The sequence below is a fragment of the Ovis canadensis genome, chromosome 4 (genome assembly GCF_042477335.2).
Source record: "Ovis canadensis isolate MfBH-ARS-UI-01 breed Bighorn chromosome 4, ARS-UI_OviCan_v2, whole genome shotgun sequence".
Taxonomy (NCBI): domain Eukaryota; kingdom Metazoa; phylum Chordata; class Mammalia; order Artiodactyla; family Bovidae; genus Ovis; species Ovis canadensis.
This window is the reverse complement of record NC_091248.1, coordinates 81,052,519-81,072,572: the sequence shown is the minus strand read 5'-3', so window position 1 is coordinate 81,072,572 and position 20,054 is coordinate 81,052,519. Positions and strand designations below refer to the sequence as shown.

At 44.0% G+C, this 20,054-nt stretch overlaps 1 protein-coding gene across 1 annotated transcript in view; it reads left to right on the top strand.

Moving 5' to 3' along the window:
- Window positions 1–19,610, top strand: part of MTURN (maturin, neural progenitor differentiation regulator homolog) — a 34,925-nt gene extending 15,315 nt beyond the window's left edge. Inside the window, exon 3 of the mRNA XM_069588122.1 lies at window positions 14,288–19,610. Coding sequence (XP_069444223.1) covers window positions 14,288–14,398 — 111 coding nt within the window. The 3' untranslated portion in view covers window positions 14,399–19,610. The remainder of the gene's footprint in view (window positions 1–14,287) is intronic.
- The last annotated feature ends 444 nt before the right edge of the window (window positions 19,611–20,054 follow it).

The following is a 20,054-nucleotide window of genomic DNA, read 5'->3' as shown; positions in this document are numbered from 1 at the left end:
AATGACTAATTGTTTTTCTCTTGTCTGCCCTGTGGCTTAAAGATAGCAGTTCGTGGAGGGAGGCTGAAGGCGGAGAGGGAGGGGGAACGGGGTGCGACACAGCTGTTTGTTGCGGGGATGATGGTTATTTCTAGCATCCCTTGAGTTAAGAATCTCTGATTGGGTGGGAAGCACAGTCTTTTATGAGACAACTGAGTATTCCGGTTCTCATCCAGTAGACTTTGAACCAAAATGCTTGCAAGTGCTATGGAGGATCTCTTGTAATAGAAAATTGCCAGAAGGCAGTATAAAGGATATACCCTCATGTGGATGGATATGGAGGCGAAGAAACTGGACAGTTGTTCTTTTCTCTTTTGATAAAGTCTCTTGTAGAGAGCTTGCTTCCCCCACCCCACCTCCCGCCCCCCAGCCTCCTCAGGATTTAGGAATCTGGATGTTTGTGGTTAGCTGACGGTTTGTTTCATTCTAGATGAAAAGCATGTGAAATGAATACTCACCCCTATTTTATAAACTACTTCTCTGTCTTTATTGGAAGACAAAGTCAGATTGTGTGACATTTCCCCCAAGTTCACTTCCCTGCCCACTGTAAGCACTCTACAGTTTCAATGTTATTTCCTCTAGAATTTCCTTTTTCTTTTTTCAAATCTTTTAATATAGTATCTATTTCTTTTTTTATAATTTTAGTTTTGGCTGTGCTGGGTCTTTGTTGCTGCTCTGGGTTTTCTCTAGTTGCAGTAAGCAGGGGCTCACTGCTTACTAGCTATGGGAGGAACTAGTCTAGCTCAGGCTTCCCATTGTGGTGGTCTCTTGTTGCGGAGCACAGACTCTAGTGTGTACGGGCTTTAGTATTTGCAGCACATGGGTTCAGTGGTTGTGGTTCCCGAGCTCTAGAGCACAGGCTCAGTCCCACATGGGCTTAGTTGCTCCAAGGCCTGTGGGATCTTCCCTGATCAGGTATTGAATGCGTGTCTCCTACATTGGCAGGGGGATTCTTTACCACTGACCCATGACCCACCAGGGAAAACTCTAGTATCTATTTCTTTCTTGGAATCTTCAGACTGGTTTTTGTTTCTCTGAACATGGTAGGCTTAGCTGCATAAGAGACTTTGGGATATTCCAGTGTTTCAAAATTCTGTTTTGTCATCTTTTGTTTTCACTGGGTCCCCTTCCTGGTATCTTGTTTCTTTGTGTGTTGGATTATCTCTGTGTGCTTGAAAATTTGTATATTTGTATTTGAAGATTTATATTTTGGGGATAAATTGAGGCCTAAGATAATGGTACTTTCCTCCAGAGAGGATTCAGTTGGAGACCACCCTCAAATAATTTAAGACTTGTAGTTCTTAGAACTCTCCAGGTGATGCAAAGCCAGGTTGCAGGCCTGGTTTCTTCTTGTTCTGAGAGCAGACTCAGTCTGTTCAGGCTGTTATAACAAAACACTAGGTGGCTTATAAACAAGAATTTATTTTTCATTGTTCTAGAGGCTAGAAGTCCAAGACCAGTGTGCCAGCAGAGTTGGTATCTTGTGAGGGCTCACTTCCTGGACAGGTGGCCATCTTTTCACTGAACCTCCTATGGTGGAAGGAGAGAGAGAGAAGCCAAGAGCCTCTTTGATAAGGGCACTTGGTCATTTATGAGGGCTCCACCTACATGATCTGATCACCTCCTTAAGGGCCCACCTTCTAATATCATCACCCGGAGGGGTAGGGTTTTAGCATATGACTCTGGAGGGGAGAACATAAATATTCAGACCATAGCATAGACTTTTGGGGTCCTAGCCTAAAGCGAGGATGGTTTGCCACAGAAGCTCCTTTGTTGACTTTGGAGTAGGCCAAGCAGGCCATAGTTTCTTTGAGAACAGTAGATGAGATGTCCTCAGGACAAAAGCAACTTTTTATGATAGGCTTACATCTATGGGTACTAACTCTCAATATAATTAAGAAGGCATTTTTCATATTGAATCCAGCTTTCTTAGTTCTTTGTGGAAGAGTTGGTCCTGACCAGTATCACTTAATCCACCATTATAAGAAGAGGAGTTTTAAACGGCCTTTTAGTTCTCTGTGGAAGAGTTGGTCCTGACCAGTGTCACTTAATCCACCATTATAAGAAGAGGAGTTTTAAACGGCCTTTGTCACTCTGTCTGATTAATATCATTTGTCCAACCAATTCTTTTTGTTGTTGTTTGTTCATTTTCTAAGCCTGTTTGACTCATCCAAAATAGATTTTTGACTTACAGATACTGGTCTATCCCACTTGCATCCATTCAGTTTGTATTTACTGAACACCTGGTAAGCCCTTGATACTCTCTACTGCTCTGTCCCTAGCACTTGAACCAGACAGATGAAAATCTTAGATCTCACGGGGCTTGTATTCTAGTGTCAGGGAGACAAGATAAATGAGGACAACACATGACGTGTTAGTGCCAAGTGCCAAGGAGAAAACAACATGAGTCAGGGAAAGGGGCTGAGAAGTGTCTGAGGCCCTGACAGTTTCGATTAGGGGAGCAGGCAATGCTTCATTGAGAAGGTTACTTAAGTGAAACTGAGATGAGATGTGGGCTGTGAGGGGATCCGCAGGAAGAGCTTTCCAGGTAGAGAGTACAGCAGATACAACCACAGGGGGAGAGAAAGCCAGGGCTCAGGGAACAAGGGGAGGCTGGTGTGGCCCGAGTGAAGGGGGAAGGCAGGAGGAGTGAGAGGTGAATCTTGAGGAATTTCCGGGGCTTGCAGGTCACAAAAGTACTTGACCTGGGGAGCCTCTGAAGGGCTGGAGCACCAGAGAGATCCACCTAGCAGAGAGCAGGCTGTGAGGGGGAGAGGGGGTGCAGGGAGGCCTGTGAGGAGGCTGTCACTGTCATCCAAAAAGAAGATGAGGGTGACTCCAGAGTTCCTCATCTACTCACTGAAGGGAATGGCGTTCGTTTACTGAAATGCGGACAGTTGCAGGAAAAAGCTTAAGGGGTGAGACCACCAAGACTTCAGTTGTGGACTTGTCAGTGTTTGAAATGCCTGTTAGACACCCAAGTAGAGACATCAAAGCAGGCAAAAGTTAAAGGAAAAAAAATGGATTTCCGTAAATCTTACCTTCCCCCCCGAATCCCCCCAAATATCTGATTAGTACATGATACTCACTTTGCAGCTGGTTTCCACAGAGGGTCCACTCATGAGCTGGCCACCTGGTTCTCTCATCTGTGGTGGACAGAAACATGTTACCAGCAGAATGTGCTTCACTAGGGAAGGTGAGCTCCCACCAGAGCCCCTTCTGCCATCTTGCTTTACCAAGCCTATGGCTGTGCTTAAGCAACCAGGCAGCTGTATGTAAAGGGAAAACAAATGCAGTCCAAAAAATCCAGATATTTAGCTAAAAGCAATTGACTTGGTTGAATACTTTCTTTCAGATCACGCTGCTTTGTGTAACAGAGACACACAGATTTTATTAATGCTGTTGGGCTTCCTGAGTCCATTTCTCAAGTGGAGCTTTCCGCCAAAGCGGGCAGGATGGTGCTCCCAAGGTGGGGCCTCTGCCTGGTACGAGGCCCCCTTTGCTAGGGAAGCTTTTGTGGGCTGGGCGCTCTGGCTGAGTTTTTGTCTTCAGGGAAGTGCCTTCTCAGGGCTGGTGAGGGTGAAATACACGCAGGCTTGGGTTTCTCTCAGTTACGATGTGCCCTAGATCGGATGAGAAGGGAGTGTTACAGACCGGGTGAAGGACTTCTGGAGATCAGGGGGGAAGCTTCACCCTCTCCCTCTCCACAGAAGAGTGCCTTTCTCTCCACTGCTGTTTATCTGTTTTATATAAAGGAGGCTTAGGTTATGACTCAGAAAAGGGTCTTGTTGCTGTCGTAGCTCGTAGTATTTGTTGAAGTAACACGTACCCAAATGCTGCAAGGTTATCAAGCAGGTGAACTTGAGTCTGTCATTTCCCTGAAAATTTTTGATAATCTGATCCAATTGTGTGGCTGCTTTTTTTTTTTTTTTTAATAGTTGGGGAAACCACAGGAGGAATATTTTCACCTTCCTCTTAGAACAGCCTCATTCATGGCTTTGAATCCTTGTTTTCCCTTGGCAGGCCCATTGCTAGCCCCTATCCTGTGCAGTGTTTCCAGAAAGATAAAGACCTTTCTATTGACAGCTTTCTGCTGCCTTTGGGGGCAGCAGTCAAGCAGAGTCAATTCACTTTGCTGAAGCCCACACATGCCTGCCTGCCTGGACCAAAAGCATGGAGTCATCTCCTGGCCTCCCGAGCATCCTGCCCGCGAGGCTCAGCGTGCGGCGGCAGTGCTCTTTACCTTTAGACCTTCCCATTTCGTAGACGGGATGCTTCTCCCTGCTTTATGTTTGCCTCCCCGCCCCTCCCTTGCCAAAACAACCAATCTCACAAAGCCCGTGCCCTGCCAGAGAAATCTGTTGTTGGATTTGACAAGAAAAGATAATTATTCTTTTTCTTATTCACCATCTTACCTTCCTCTTTTTCCTCTGTCTCTTCATAACATGATTAGCAAAATGCAGGATCATCTGCTGTTCGTGTCTGACTCTTTTCGACTCCGTGGGCTGTAGCCCACCAGGCTCCTCTGTCCATGGGACTTTCTAGGCAGGAGTACTGGAGTGGATTGCCATTTCCTTCCCCAGAGCCTCTTCCCGACCCAGGAATCGAACTCGCATCTCTTCGTCTCTTGTGTCTCCTGCGTCGGCAGGTGGTTTCTTTACCACCGCACCACCTGGGAAGCTCCTGCAGGAGACAGGGCACAGTGCCTAGGCCTGTGCTCTAGGAGCTGGCTTTCTGGGAGGAGAGGCAGCCACAGAAAAGTACAGAGAAAGCCCAGGTTCCATGACTAAGCGCTGATTTCTGCCCAGACCCTCTGCCTGACGCCGTGCAGATGGAGGGAGGGCCATTCCCTGTCTCCTTGCTCCACTCTGCTGGCTCTTTGGGGAAGCGTTTTCTGAGAGGATGTCAGTGAACAGGCACCGACCGCAGCATGATGGTTGTGGTCCCTTGACCTAGTTATGCAGAATCAGGTTACTACAGTGGTGAAGAACCCATGCTCTGGGGGGCAGGCTGCCTGGATTCAAATCCCAGGTCTGCCACTTGCTGGCTGTGTGACCTCAGCTAAATTACTTGACCTTGCTGTTTCTCAGTTTCCTCATTTGTTAAAACTAGGAAACAAATGACGATAGTTACCTTAGGGCTGCTGTGAAGATTAAACGACACAATTTTTGTTGGGGACTTAGTGCAGTGCACACACCTGAGAAGCACTGATTAAAGCTGGCATTGGCATGGGTGGGATGGGGACACTTGGCAAAATACTGTTGAGAGGTGAGCTCAGTAGTGAAAACCTTCTTGGGACTCTCAGGTTTCTGGTGGAGAGATAAAGCAATTTGCTAAGTCATTTCGGCACACACTTAACAGAATCATCTAGCTGAGGTAAAGGATTTTCAAGGGGTAGTGTTGAGGTATTATAGCCAAAAGTTTATCAACATTGATTTTGGCAAAATAATAATCATCCATTCAGTACTTCATCCATGCAGCTCACTGGGGTGGAGGCTAGTGCTACAAGAGGGACGACCAGATGCTCCTCTCCTCCAGAGGGACACAGGACCAAAGAGCCTCTGGTGACAAGGCTATGAATGATACTTGTTTCCTTTTCTGGATTTTCTAAATTTTCCATGATGTTACAGAAACCATTTATGATCAGGAGCTATGTTGTGATTTTTTTTAAGGTTGTCTTGTCCACGATGTGTCCAGAGGACTGGGAATCTCAGATATGAGTGGGCTCATCGAGGAAGGAAGCATGGGCAGGGGCTTCATGGGGAGGTGAGACTTGAAGAAAGGGCAAGATCCGGATTGGGTCAGCAGGGGAGGAGGGCTGGATAAGAATGAAGACCAGGAAGGCCTGCCTTGGCTCCTTTAGTGAGAGAACCCTAGAGATGTTCCTCCGTGGGGCATGGTGGCTCAGCCCCGGCCTGGCCATCTCCTAGCCTGTGTGGCCTTTAGCAGGTTGCTCAGCCTTAGTGTTCCCATCTCTAAAATGGGGGTCATACATGTTTCACTGTCTTATGGATGCATGGAGAGCTTCACAATCAGAACACACACAGGGCTATCAAAGCCCAGCCACCCTACCAAGGTTAGTCTCCATTTCCAGGGGCTTCCCTGGTGGCTCAGCAGTATAGAACCCGCCTGCCAATGCAAGAAACACAGGTTCAGTCTCTGGGTCAGGAAGATCCCCTGAAGAAGGAAATGGCAACCCACTCCAGTACTCTTGCCTGGGAAATCACATGACAGAGGAGCCTGGCAGGTTACAGTCTATGGGGTTACAAAGAATAGGACATGAGCTAGTGAGTAAACAGTAACTACAGCTCCATTTCCAGCTCATAACTGCTGTTAGGAAATGTGCATTAGGTGGCTATGTGACTCCGTGGATGGAGCCGGGCAGCCTCCCTCCTGGACTTACCGATATTCTGCTACACTCCAGGGGCCTCCTAGCTTCCACCTAGTTTTTCTCCTTCCTGCCAGATTGTCATATTCAAATGGTACACGTGTGCAGTGACAACACCAAGCAGGCTGTCGCTGCAGTTTGTGAGCAGATGGGTTTCTCTGTGTCCTGAGACCAGTAATGGCTTCAGAGACACCTGCCACCAGCTTCGATAAATGTGAGGTGGAGAATTGTTGGAATCCTGCATTTTTCTTGTTTAAATGGTCCTGAATTGATGGTCGCTGGTTATCACATGAGTGAGCTAGTCAATGAAAGAGTTGTTATGGGTCTAAGTAATATTGACCATACTGTTCCTTTTTATCCCCTCCATGTTTTTATATCTTTTATTTAGTAGTGATTGACAGTCTCTCCCCTGGTTACAGAACAGTTCACAAGAGAAGAGAGAGCTTATCATTTCCAAGTTAGCTGTAAAACCCAACCTCATCCGTGCCCTTTCAGCTCTCTCAAAGCTTTACTCTCTTCTCCTGGAGTGTTATTCTTCCTCTTACCAGCACAGTGGACGTTAGGGTCACGAGGCACCTGTTGCCATGACAATTTCCTGTGCTGTTTTGGTTGATGTTGCTTTCGTGGCCCTTCATCGAGTGAGAGCCCACGCTTTTCCAGGTTTTCTCACTCGGACTGACCTTCGTCCTTTCCCTGGGGTTGCTATGTGACTCCACGTTTTTTTCTCTTTTGAGAAGCAGAGACATTTCCACAAGAAAAATTTCCTTAATTCTGTCTTACTGACATGAGCAAGATTGGTAATTTTTTTGCCACTAGTGGCTGGAGAGCTAGGGGTTAAACCCCACAGGAAAACTCTTTGTGACCCAAGAAAAGTTTATTTCTTGCTTCTACTCTTCTAGTCTGCTCAAGAGTCTGGAAGAAGAGAAAGAATCCACCTGTGGGAAGCTACCCCAGTGGGTCATAAAGTCTGATAGGAAAGATTATGCACAAATGTGGGTTTTAATAAAGACACATTGAATTAACAACATTATAAATCAACTATACTTCAAAAAATATTGGTAAGAAAAACAAACACAAAACAGCCAACCACATCCAGAAGAAAACCACATTGAACGCTGACAATTTAAAGTTTATCATGGGAGTTGTTGTTTGCTCATGTTTTGAACATTCAAACCCTTGTCATTTAGGGTATGATGCCCCTAAAGTAAGAGAGTACCTATTGCTCTTTCCCATTTGGGTCTTACATCACTCTTGCCGCTTAACCTCTATTTACTTTTCCTATTATGGAGAAGACAGACTGACCAGGATCCCATCAGAGGTTTATTGGTAGCACCAGCATCATGGCTTAAGGTCGTTGTTTTTGTTCAGTGTCTAAGTAGTGTCTTTTTGACCCCATGGACTGCAGCATGCCCCGCTTCTCTGTCCTTCACTTCACTACCTCCTGAAGTTTGCCCAAGTTCATGTCCATTGAATCAGTGATGCCATCCAACCATCTCATCCTCTGCTGCTCTCTTCTCCTGGCTTAAGATAAACAGTGACAAATTTCCCAAATGCTTTAGTCTCAGTACTCAGACTGTGGTTTCTGGATCAGCAGTATGCCCATCACCTGGGAGCTTGTTAGCAAAGCAGAATCTCGGGTCCCACCTGAGACCCACTGAATCATAGTCTCCCTTTTAGGTAGATCCCAAGGTGAGTCATGTACACAGCAAAGTATGAGAAACGCTGCTTCAAAAAGTCCTCTGGAAGGAGCTTACAGGGACCTCAAAAGCCACAGGGCTCTTCCTGGAAGCCACAGATGCCTAGCTGGTTGACCATGCACTCCAAGGCCTAGATAACGATCTCCTTGTATAAAGGCACTATAGTCTGAGCGCTTGAGTGCCACCTTCAGAGATGGCAGATGCTAAACGCAACTGATTCCAGCCTCAGCTAGTTTATACCACCTTTAAAAAGACCTGGAGCTAGTTTTGCAGATAACCGATCCTCTCATGGGTCCAAAGAGCTTCAGTTCTCAAGGATCGGCATCTCTGCCCATTAGGCTCAGGACTGTTAGGATAGGTGGACTCCAGTGGTCCTTATGTGTTGAGAGAAAGTTCCAAAGGAGCAAGACCCTGGGAATGCTATCGTTGTTGTCCAGAGCAATCATAAAGATTTTTTTCCAGGAAAGTGAAAAAATTTTACTGAAATAAAAGTGAATGATTCTATCAGGAGTAATTTAAATATAGTTGACAGGATTTATTGGCTTGTCTTTTTCCTTATAAGAATGTGTGGGTGCAGTTAAAGCAAGGACTCAGGATTCTTCCCAATCTGTTTGTATTCCTGTTTCTGATATGTCTTCTTGATTGTTAAAATTTTGGATGCAGTAATTAAATTTTTTTTTCCAGTCTGGCTCTTCAATCTATTCTTTTACCCCCCAGTTTTGTTGGGATGTAATTGACATAAAGCATTGTATAAGTTTATGGTGTACAGCATAGTGATTTGACTTATATACATCATGAAAAATAATTATCACAGTAAGTTTCATGAATATCCGTCATCTTATATAGATACAAAGTGAAATAGAAAATAAAACCTTTCTCTCTTGTAATGAGAACTCTTAGGACTTACTGTTTTGACAACTGTCTTATATAGCATGCAGCAATGTTTAATTATATTTACCATGATGTACATTACATCCCTAGTATTTATTTATTAATAACTTATAACTGAAAGTTTGTACTTTTTGATTGTCTTCATCCAGTTCTCCCTCCCCACCCTACCCCCACCTCTGGTAACCCAGAAGTTAGACTTATCTACCGTAGATGAGAGTGGAGGCAGAGGTGGGAACATTAGATTATTACATTTCTGTATGGTGTCCTTTCTTGCTCTTATGCTTTTTTCGTTCTCCTCTGCATGCTTCCAAATTGTACACACTCATAAATGTTGATGCTAACACTGCATATTGAATTTTGTAATGTTTATTACCCAGTTGAAAACACTGAAGCCTCCAGCTATAGAAATAGCACGGACAGCTGGAAGGGAATCTCCCAGGTAGCCTGGTGGTTAGCTATGTAAAGTCTACAACCCAGTGGCCTGGTTTTGAATCCTCCTCTGACGCTTCCTGGGTAACACTGGGCAAATTTACTCAACTTCTCTTCGTAAAGGAGAGATAATAATAATACCTACCACATAGGATTATTATGAAGATGAACGGAATTCATATACAGAAAGCTGCTTATACTGTACCTAGCACAGTAGCCTAACCAATATTAACTCTTAGATTGAATCTGAAATATGACAGAATTGGTTAGTTCATTGGAATGGAAGCCTGGGAATCAAATGAAGAGGCTGATAGAACTGAGTTTCTTAGTTCTCATCCTACTTCCTAGGACTGATTAGCCATGAGGGGGTCTAGAAACAAGCCCAGCAGAAGAGAGAAGAAGAAGTGGGGGGTGGAGACAGGCTACTCATGCATCATTAGTCCCCTTGAATCACTGAACTGGCTGTGCTTTAAAATGAGAAACAGACAGTCTTTGTGACTAGATGATTCATATGAGGCTCTATGGTTTGCAGACCATGGCCACATTCACTCTCTCATTTAATCTCTATAGTTTCTCTGGAGTAGAGCAGCTGTCCTTTACAGAGAAGGACACTGAGGCTCAGCAAAAGTGGGGTCCCCCAACCAGAACCCTGGCTTCCAAGCTGCCAGGTCCAGTGCCTTTTCCATAGAACCTCTCAATGAATCTGCAGACCCTTTACTAAGGTGCCTGAAATGTCCTGACAGCCATTGAGAGCTACTTCTTTTCTCTATATATATAAGGATGGGGGTACATGCATGTGTGCTAAGTTGGTTCAGGCGTGTCTGACACTTTGCAGACCCTAGGGACTGCAGCCCTCCAGGCTCCTCTATCCATGGGATTCTCCAGGCAAGAATACCGGAGTGGGTTGCCATGCCCTCCTCCAAGGGATCTTCCCGACCCAGGGATCGAACCCGTGTCTCTTATGTCTGTTGCGTTGGCAGTCGGGTTCTTTGCCACTAGCACTCCTGGAAGCCCAAGGATCTCAAATAGCATCTGAATGTTTCCTGCCAAAGAGAAGGGCCTCCCAGTGTGGCTGATGCTCTGGACCTAGACCTATGTGCTTTGGATTCACACAGAAGATAAGGTGGGAAGCTGGGCAGAGGAGAGGGGTAGGGGTTCATGCTTGGCTTGCTGGAACCTCTTCTACAAGCCAACCTAAGCTGAGGAGAGAGTGAGTATTAAGGGATACCTACAGTTTGGGTCCGTGTGCATTATGTAAAGTATAATGACCGAGGCTAATCAAAGGCATGTCACTTTAGGACAAGATGGCCAGTATATATAGACGCAAGCCTCAGCTGCACTTTCTGTACCTGTGACAGCCATTGCTAACTGAACAGGATCTTCTCCACTGAGCCTCAGAATTGTCCTGAACCCAAGGCTCCAGGCAGCCAGTCAGATTTGTTAACTGAAAAGGAATCCAGTGACCATTCCTCTTTTAAGGAGCATCCCTTCAGTGCAATGAGAAGTTACATTTCTTATTGAATTCATGAGTCTTCTTTTAGCGTTTTGGTGACTCTGAAGTTCTTGGTCACAGCAACAATATTTATGTTTTATCAGCTGCTTCAGTGGGACTGTTCATTTGATACTTTCACCTTGCTGTGTCATCCAGCAGCTCTTAAAACTGAACAGCGAAATATTAGTCAGCTGTGTTCATTGTAACCAACCATCTTTTATCCCTCCTTGGAGCCCACCTTTACCTTTTATTCCGTCCACTAAGATGCAGAAGGGAGACAGTGGTAGGAGAAAGGGGCTTCTCCCTTCTCCCCAGCACACACAAGACAGATGCCACTGTGGAGACAAGATGTGCCCTCCCTGCCCTTCTCCGCAGTCAGCAGTGTCCCTGAGACAGCTGCAGCCTTCTGAGCTCATGTCTGCAGTGGGCTGTGGTGCCCTGGCAGACCCCGTGCATCATACGATCCATGATGCCCGGCAGATGATTTTTGTCCCAAGTATGTTCAGAGGGCTCTCTGAGACCTGTAAAGAGTTATGGTCTGAGAACTTCAGGGTAAAGCTGTTACTTTGGTCAGGACTCTGCTTACCCTTTCCTCCTGGAAGTCTTTGAGAGGGAATGGCAAGGGGGCGGATGGCAGGGTGCTGGGAGGCAGTGCAATCAACGGAACAGTCCGTCTTACTTTGTCCTAATGCATTTAGTGTTTGGATCATAGGGCCATTCCGTGAAGTGGCCTGAAAATGGTTGATCCTTGCCTGAGAATGATCAACCAAGGGGCCACATGTGAGAAAGGTTCATCAAGGAGTTGAGGGTTGGCAGCCCTGGATCACAAGACAAGGCCAAGATGCCCACAGCCATGGCTTCCTGCTGGCACCAGAGCATTCATCCATATTGAACTGACCCAGCAAGGGGCACTCACAGTTTCTAACCCAGGACTAGCCAGTGCTTTAAGAAAATGTTTACTGTGTATTTATCGTGAATTTCCCTGATGATAATTATAGAGCATTTGGAAAATACAGAAAGATCAAAAGGAAAAAATTATCCATAATCACACTGCCTAAAAGACTACTCGTAAAATTTGGGCTTATTTCATTGAAGTCTTTTTTTCTTTGCATTTGTATGTACTTAAAAAAATTTTGTATCATAATGAAAATGTAGTTTTCATCGTCCTTGTATACGCATGAGAACATTTTTTAAAAATTATTTGTATCTGTTTTTGGCTGTGCTGGGTCTTCATTGCCGAGCACGGGCTTTCTCTAGTTGCACTCTGTGGGATTCTCATTGTGGTGGCTTCTTTTGTGGGACCTGGGCTTAGAGCACAGGCTCAGTAGTTGTGACCTGTGGACTTAGTTGCCCTGAGGCATGTGGAATCTTCCTGGACAAGGGATCAAACCAGTGTGCCCTGCATTGGCAGGTGGATTCTTAATCACTGGACCACCAGGGAAGTCCAGTACATTTTCTTATATCATTAGATAATTCAAAAATATTACTTTAAGTGGATATATAAGATTCTATTTTATGGATGTGCCATAATTTATTTTGTTGAATGTTTTAGTAGTTTCTGTGTTTTTACACGTGTTTTATGAATAATAGCAGCATGCATTTTTATAGGAGAAAATATAGAGGGGAATAGATATTAACATCTTGATGGGATAGTCAGCACTGTTCACTGTACTGCTGCTGACAGCCCAGATATCTGTGTGTGCATCAATATTATATGTGGATGATACTTAAAAGCAGAGACTCTCTAGACTCTCTGATAAAACCTACTAGCCCTGTGAGCACCAATCTATTGAGCAATTGACATTGTCATCAAATAAGTTTATGAAAATAATTATAAAGGTAGTTGACTTCCATGAGATATCCATAGCTGCTGCACTGAGTCCTGTTAAGTGCTGTTGAATTTTTTAAAATTGAAATGTAGTTTATTTACAACATTTTGTTAGTAGTTGTGACCTGTGTGCAGCATAGTGTAATGAGTCAATATTTTTATAATTATATTCCATTTAAGTTATTACATAACAATAGCTATAATCCCCCATGCTATACAATATATTCTTGTTGCTTATTTACTTTACACATAATTGTTTGTATCTCTGAATCCCCTACTCGTGTTCTGCCCCTTTCTCCTTCCCTCTCCCTACTGGTCACCACAAGTTTGTTCTCTATCTATGAGTCTTTTCCTGTTCTGTTGTATGCATTCATATGATTTTTTTAGATTCCACATATAAGTGATAACAGAGTATTTGTCTTTCTCTGACTTATTTCACTAAGCATATTACTCTCTAGGTTTATCCATGTTGTTGCAAGTGGCAGAATTTCATTCTTTTTCATGGCTGAGTAACAGCTCCAGTGTGGTGTGTGTGTGTGTTTGTGTGTGTCACGCCTTCTTTATCCAGTCATCTGTTGGTGGACATTTAGGTTACTTCCATATCTTGGCTATTGTGAATAATGCTGCTGTGTGCATTGGGGTACATGTGTCTTTTTGAGTTAGTATTTTTGTTTTCTTCAGATACATACTCAGGAGTGGAATTGCTGGGTCATATGGTAGTTCTATTTTTAGCTTTTGGAGGAACCTCCATCCTGTTTTCCATGGTAGCTGCACCAATTTACATTCCCACCAACAGTGTAGTAGGGTTCCTTTTTTCCCATATCCTCTCCAATATTTGCTATTTATAGACTTTTTGATAACAGCCATTCTGAAGTTTGAAGTGATATTATTGTGGTTTTGATTTTCATTTCGCTAATAATTAGCAGTGTTGAGCATCTTTTCATGTGCCTGTTGGCCATCTGTATCTCAGGTCTTCTGCCCATTTTTTGATTTTTTTTTTTTTATTGAGTTGTATGAGCTGTTTATCGTATTTTGAATATTAACCCCTTATCAGTCATATCATTTGCAAATATTTCTCCTATTCAGTGGGTTGTCTTTTTGTATTGTCAGTGGTTTCCTTTGCTGTGCAAAAGCTTTTGAGTTCCATTAGGTCCCATTTGTTTGTTTTTCCTTTTATTTCTTTTACCTTAGGAGACGGATCCAAAACAATATTGCTACAATTTATGTTAAAGAATGTTATGTTTCCTTCTAGGAGTTTTATGGTTTCTGGTCTTACATTTAGATCTTTACTCCGTTTTGATTTATTTTTGTATATGATGTGAGAGAATGTTCTAATTTCACTCCTCTACATGGAGCTGTCCAGTTTTCTCAGCACGACTTATTGACGAGAGCGTCTCTTCTTCATTGTGTGCGCTTGCCTCCCTTGTCATCAGTGCTGTTGAATTTGTGTCAGCTGCCTTTGGTTGCCTTCCTGCCTTTTGGCCACTTGGCACTCACAGCTGCTTCTCTTCTCTCCCCTGTAGTTACTGGGGCTTCCGGATGCAGATGACGACGCTTTTGAAGAGTACAGTGCAGACGTGGAAGAGGAGGAGCCAGAAGCGGACCACCCCCAGATGGGGGTCAGTCAGCAGTAGACTTCCAAGGGCTCCCGCTGAGGAGGAGAGTGAGCCCCGTGTACCTAGGGTGGGGTCGTGAGCTCCTGGGTTAGCATTTTGCATTAGCACTTCGAAACAGGACGTCTGACTCCCAGCATCCAAATTAATATGAGATACCTTTTTAATGACCACACAATATCTGGGATGAGCTTTGCTCAGAAGTGACCTGAATTTTACTCCCGTTTCAGTGGGTCTCTATGGAGTTGTCTCGGTAGCCTTTGCCAGTTTGAATTTAGAGTCCATTCTGTGGCTGACTGTTCTCTCTCGAGTTTATGTTGGAGAACTAACATTTGTTGACTCGAATGTCGAGAACTCTGAATGTATTAAGGATATGCGTTGAGTCATCACAGGTGACATTATTGAGGGAAAGCATGGCAGAGGAGAAATGCAGTCTGCACTTTTTATGTACCTTTTAAGTGTGTGTAAGTGGAAGGTTTTGCTTATAAAGCATGAGTTTTAATATCTAGTCATTAAAACTGCCCAAGTGCAAATACACGGGCAGAAAAGGAGAATTACTTAATTTTGGATTAAGAGGGTAAGAAAAGCAAAGAAGCCTGTGTTTAAGTGTTCTGCCATTACTGAGTTACCTGGATATAGAGCAACTGGTTCATGGTTAGGTAGAAACATTACTTGCATGTTCAGTTATTTTAAAACATGCTGATTCCAAAGCTCCTTTTAAAGTGGAGAATATAAATGGGATGACATAAATTATTGATTTCTTGAAAATGTTCATAAGCCACCCCCATATGAAATATTTACCTTCTCTCTTTATAACAAGATGGCAACTTATTAAATTATGAAAACATCCCGAATCCAAGTGCCACTTAAACTTTGAAGCCATAGATGAATTTAAAAGGAAAAATAAACCAGGATAAAATTTTTTTTTTAATATGATGGAATCCTTCTTTACTTCCTTAATTCATCTCTTATTCTTTCAAAAAAAGTCAAGGAAAAGATCCCACTCTATAATTTATTTAAAAATTGTAATCAAGTGCTTTGAAGAATTCAATTGCAATGAAGTCATAAAGTGATAAGAAGGTGGGACTTTTTAAATCATGGGTTAGCTTGGTTCAGTGGGGAAGTGTTAATGATCAAAATAGACAACTTACAGAAACAACTGTGATAATAACTGGAAACACCGCTGTCACCTTTTGGCCACAAACACTGAGTGAGGAAATTCTTTGCAATGCTAACATGGAATTATTTAAAACATTCATTTTTCTTAGACCCTTCTGCATCTCTGGTTTTAATAAAAGATGAGGACTGCCTCTTTTACAACACTTGACAAATCGTAACATCTGGGGTGGAACTGTTGTTAACATGCACACGTGTGCCTGTTGGGTTGTCAAAGTTTTAGATTAAGAAAGCCGCGGTAGAGGCCACAGAGCTTATGGGAGTCTTGTATATCTTCCAGGCATGTTGGTGTAAACTTGATTATCTCAACATTTTCTGTTTAATTGATTGGTGCTGTGAAGCGCACAGCTGCTTGTGGTTAAAATGGTGTCCTGCAGTTTTAAGTCATCGGGTAAAATAATTTCGTGGTTTCCATCCGTGCTTCAGTGCCCACGTTTTGTCTTGATTTTTTTTTTTCTTGGAAAGACATATTAAAGGTTAACTTAAAGTGAAATGAATTTCCTTCAGAGTAGCCTGTTAACAAAACAAACCTTGAGGTTTCATCCAGTGGGGTGAGCAGACTACTTCGCTCTCGTGCCCATGTTCTGATTGGCTGTGTACCTGAGCACAGGTGATTGGAATTGCACCTCCCCATAGGTAGCACCCAGATCCATAAGCTCCATTTTCACACAGTAGGCCGAAAGGATGACTTCTGCCACCAAAATGAAAACGCTTGACTAGCTTGCTCCATTCAGAGGTAAATTGGAAATTTTGTAGTTCAGGGCTTAAAATCTAAATTTACATATGTTCAAAAATGGAATGGACATTAATATAAAATGTATTTTATGAAAAAAGTGTTTAGGCTTTGACCAGATGCATTTTGGCATTATTATGCAAATGTTCTCTGTTTATAAAAATTGAGCTGAGATAAGCTCAGCCATTCCATGCCGGGGAGAAATCTGGTCTTTGTTCTGCCCCCAGGGGTTGGGGGGAACATCGCTGTGTGTTTCTTATTTTTGTGACAAAACCCCAAAGAACTTTGCGAATCAGATTGTTTCCTCTAAAGCTTCGTTTTCTCTGATTGTGCGTATCCGCTCCAGTGCACGCTGACACACGTGCTGACACACGTGCACACATACACACACCCGCCAGCGCTGTGCATTCTCTGTTTGGGTGGCTTTAGAGCTTGCTCACTGTGGAGCCTCACCTGCCTGGTCAGGGACGCAGGCAGCCTGTGGTTCTCATTATGGAAGTGGTTCCCTGGCTAGACTCTCACAAACACATAAACACACTGAGCGGAGAGGCACTGTGGCACCATGGGAGGAGCGGAGACCCAGGAGTTAGGAGGCAGACCTGGATTTAGTCCTGACTCTGCCCGTGACCTTGGGCCAGTCCCTTCACTCACCTAAAGCAGGTGGTGTTTGCCTTCCTGCTTGAACCACTGCCCTTCCTTAACTGTCTTATTGTGTGTGTGTATAAAGAGCTACAGTCAAGGAAACTCTTCAAGAAATGCAAAGGAAATACCTTATGAATCTTGTTTGTATTGTTCTGTGAGTGTTCGCAGCCCCTTAGCCCCGATGCTAAGGGGCTGATGAGATTCTGTTCCTTGGGTGAGAAGGTGAAGGAGGTCCCCCGGGAATGTGGAAAACATACTTATTCCAGTTGGCGTGCTTTGCTGTGGAAGGCAAGGGTTTTCCTGGTGCCCTGACAGACTGGGGCTTTGGAAGTAGAATAAGTTTAACTTAACTGAGAAGGGGAATTCACGTGAGGAATAGCTGGGAGAGAGTGAAAGATGAGTACTTTGTTGCCATGTCATCCAGGGAGAGAGAAAGAAGTAACAGGAAGTGACTGAGTATATATGCGCAGGCATGTGTGTGAGTGTGGGTGGGTGTGTGAATAGGGGGATGGTTGATTGCTTATCGATCACTGTGGGCTGTGAAGTCATGCCTGTGACAACATTACAAAACCTGGATCCCAGGTTTGAGTGAATCACAGAAACATTTTTCTGATGGTGACACAGTTACTTTCCCTGCCTAATAATCATACTGAAGAGACTTTGGGGAGTCGAAGAATGGATTCTGGAGGGAGGTGAGACCCCATAGTATCCCTGTCATCACCCTGGAGACCCCAGTGTCCACCCAAGTCTTCCAGGCTCCCAGCAGCACATAGTGCTTCCCCCCTCCCATGCCTAGAACGTGAAAAGTCTCTTATTTAGGAATTCTCCTTGTGTCCTGGTGCCAGAATCAAGGTTTCCAGTGTCTGCGAGTGAAACCTCTCTCCTCTCACAGTCAGTGTCCACATAGGAGCAGAAACCTCTCCCCAGCACAAGTACATCTCTAAACACTGCTTCTGGTTCATGAGAGCACAAAGTGTTTGGACCCAGGGGAGCTGTGATACTAGAGCATTGTCAGAATTTATATTTTAGAAATCTTGCATATTAAAATGTACAGATGGGGAAGCTGTGGTATGAACAGACCTGATTTCCCATGGTTTGAGTGAAGACACGCAAGAATAGGCAAGACGTAACCTGTGGTAGGAGGAGATGAGTGAGGTGTTCAATAGGATGACAGAGTTAGGGTCTGACTCTTTAAATAAATAAAGCCAAGAGGCAGTTATTCTATAAAGTACAAGAGAACTATGTTCCTGGCTATCTCACCAGGGGCCTGCTTTCCTGAAAAGGGACTGCTTGCCTGTTGAGAGGCAAAGCCTGAGTGTGGGGTGGCTTTGTGGCTTTAAAAATCCACCCCCACCTCAGCCAAGGAGACAGTGGATGTCCTGCAAATTAGTGGAGTTCTGTTCCTCATTAAGCCACCTGCCAGAGAAGCCTGTATTTCCAAAGTTCTGTCAGAGCTGAGAGGGGCCTCTGATCACCTGGCAGGCAGGAGAACCAAAACTGACCTCGCTTTCCGCTGCAGAGAAGGGTCTGTGTCAGACATGTCCCCACTGGCCAGAGGGCAGAGCCCACCTCCTCCACCACGCTTCCGGGTTGGAGAAAGAGCACAATTGAAACTCAAGCGGATCCCAGATCCCGCTTCCCTCTAGTGAGTGAGAACTCCAAAGAGATGCTGTTGCCTGATCGGTTAGTCTTCAGAGTACTGGAGAAGCCTCAAATGTTTTGCATTAAAAACAAATCCTCTTCCATAAAGACATAATCAGTTATCTTGGTGATACCAGGTATGAGGTGAAAGGCTGAAGTGTTCTGGATTTTATGCAGACTAATTCTCAGACTTGCCAGAATGCCAGTAGCCACTGGTATCCATGGCAACGTGGTGTCTGTAGTAAAATATATTGCTAAAGCTCACGTTCATTGGGCAGGTTGTTAAATAAGGTGTTGTCTTTGATATCACATTTGGATATCACTCACATTTGGATTACAAAAACAGAGGACCCATGAGCATTTCATGTTGTAGAAAGTCCATTTAAAGCACGGTATGGTTGAATAGGCACAAGTAGTTAAAAGCAGGCGCCAGGCCACACACAAATGAACATCTAATTTGCTGAGAAATGTGCGTTCAAGTTGTTCAATACCACGGAGAAAGCTGACGGTCTGTTCTTTGTAAAAGCTGCCTTTGCCTGTCTTTTCATTTTGTTTTTGTTTCTTCAGATTCATTTTTTACTTTAAATACCTTCCGGTAGCGAGGCAGATAACATGCAGAGCAGTGCTTTGTATCTCCTCAGCTTTTTAGAGGAGAGAGGAAACCGTCAGTTCTAGGAAAACCCGAGACCATCTGTGAACCAGTCTTCACTTGTGTACGAGAGCAACGGTGAGCTATCCGCATAAGAAGCAAAAGCAAGGAATGGTTTGGGGCTTTTGTTTTTTAGGTGAGAAATGTTTCATGCAGGGTGTGTATGCTTTCTTTGCCTTTATATTTCTTTTCGAAGAAATCTCTTGTAAATTATAGAACTGTGAAATGGGTTGCCAAAAACTGTTGCCCTTCGTTAGATGCTTCAGCAGTGTAAACCCCAAATTGAACCCTGTCTACACCTGCTCCTTCCTCACTCCCCTGTGGGTGGGGATCTCATCCAACGATGTAATTACCATACGCTTGCTATTAAAGAGCCTTCCGATCTCTGGTGACTTGTGCCTCTTGTTTACCGTCTCCACCACGTTTGGTCCTAAAGGACACCTTACTTGATCCGAAGGGGGACGGGAACTGGGGATCACCAGCCAGCTCTGTGGTTGCTATTGTTGGGGCCTGGCTGGGGTGGGAGTGGGCGAGTGAGGACGTGATTGCAACAACCACTGATACAATTCAGATGTTAATAATTGATGTATTTGGAAACATTAATCTATTCTGATGCTGCAGCTGGTGTTTAGTAATTTTCCACTCTTCCTTCGACCCTTAGATTTTTTCTTTTTTCTTGTCCTAATCAGGGATCCATTATGTCACCAATTAGAAACCTGTGGTCATTCTGTGATGACAGGACACTATTTCCCACTGCTTTCCTCCCACTTGTTATTCAGAAACAGTGGCATTTAAAGAATAAATCTGGAAGTTGGTAATAAGTCCCATTATTTAAG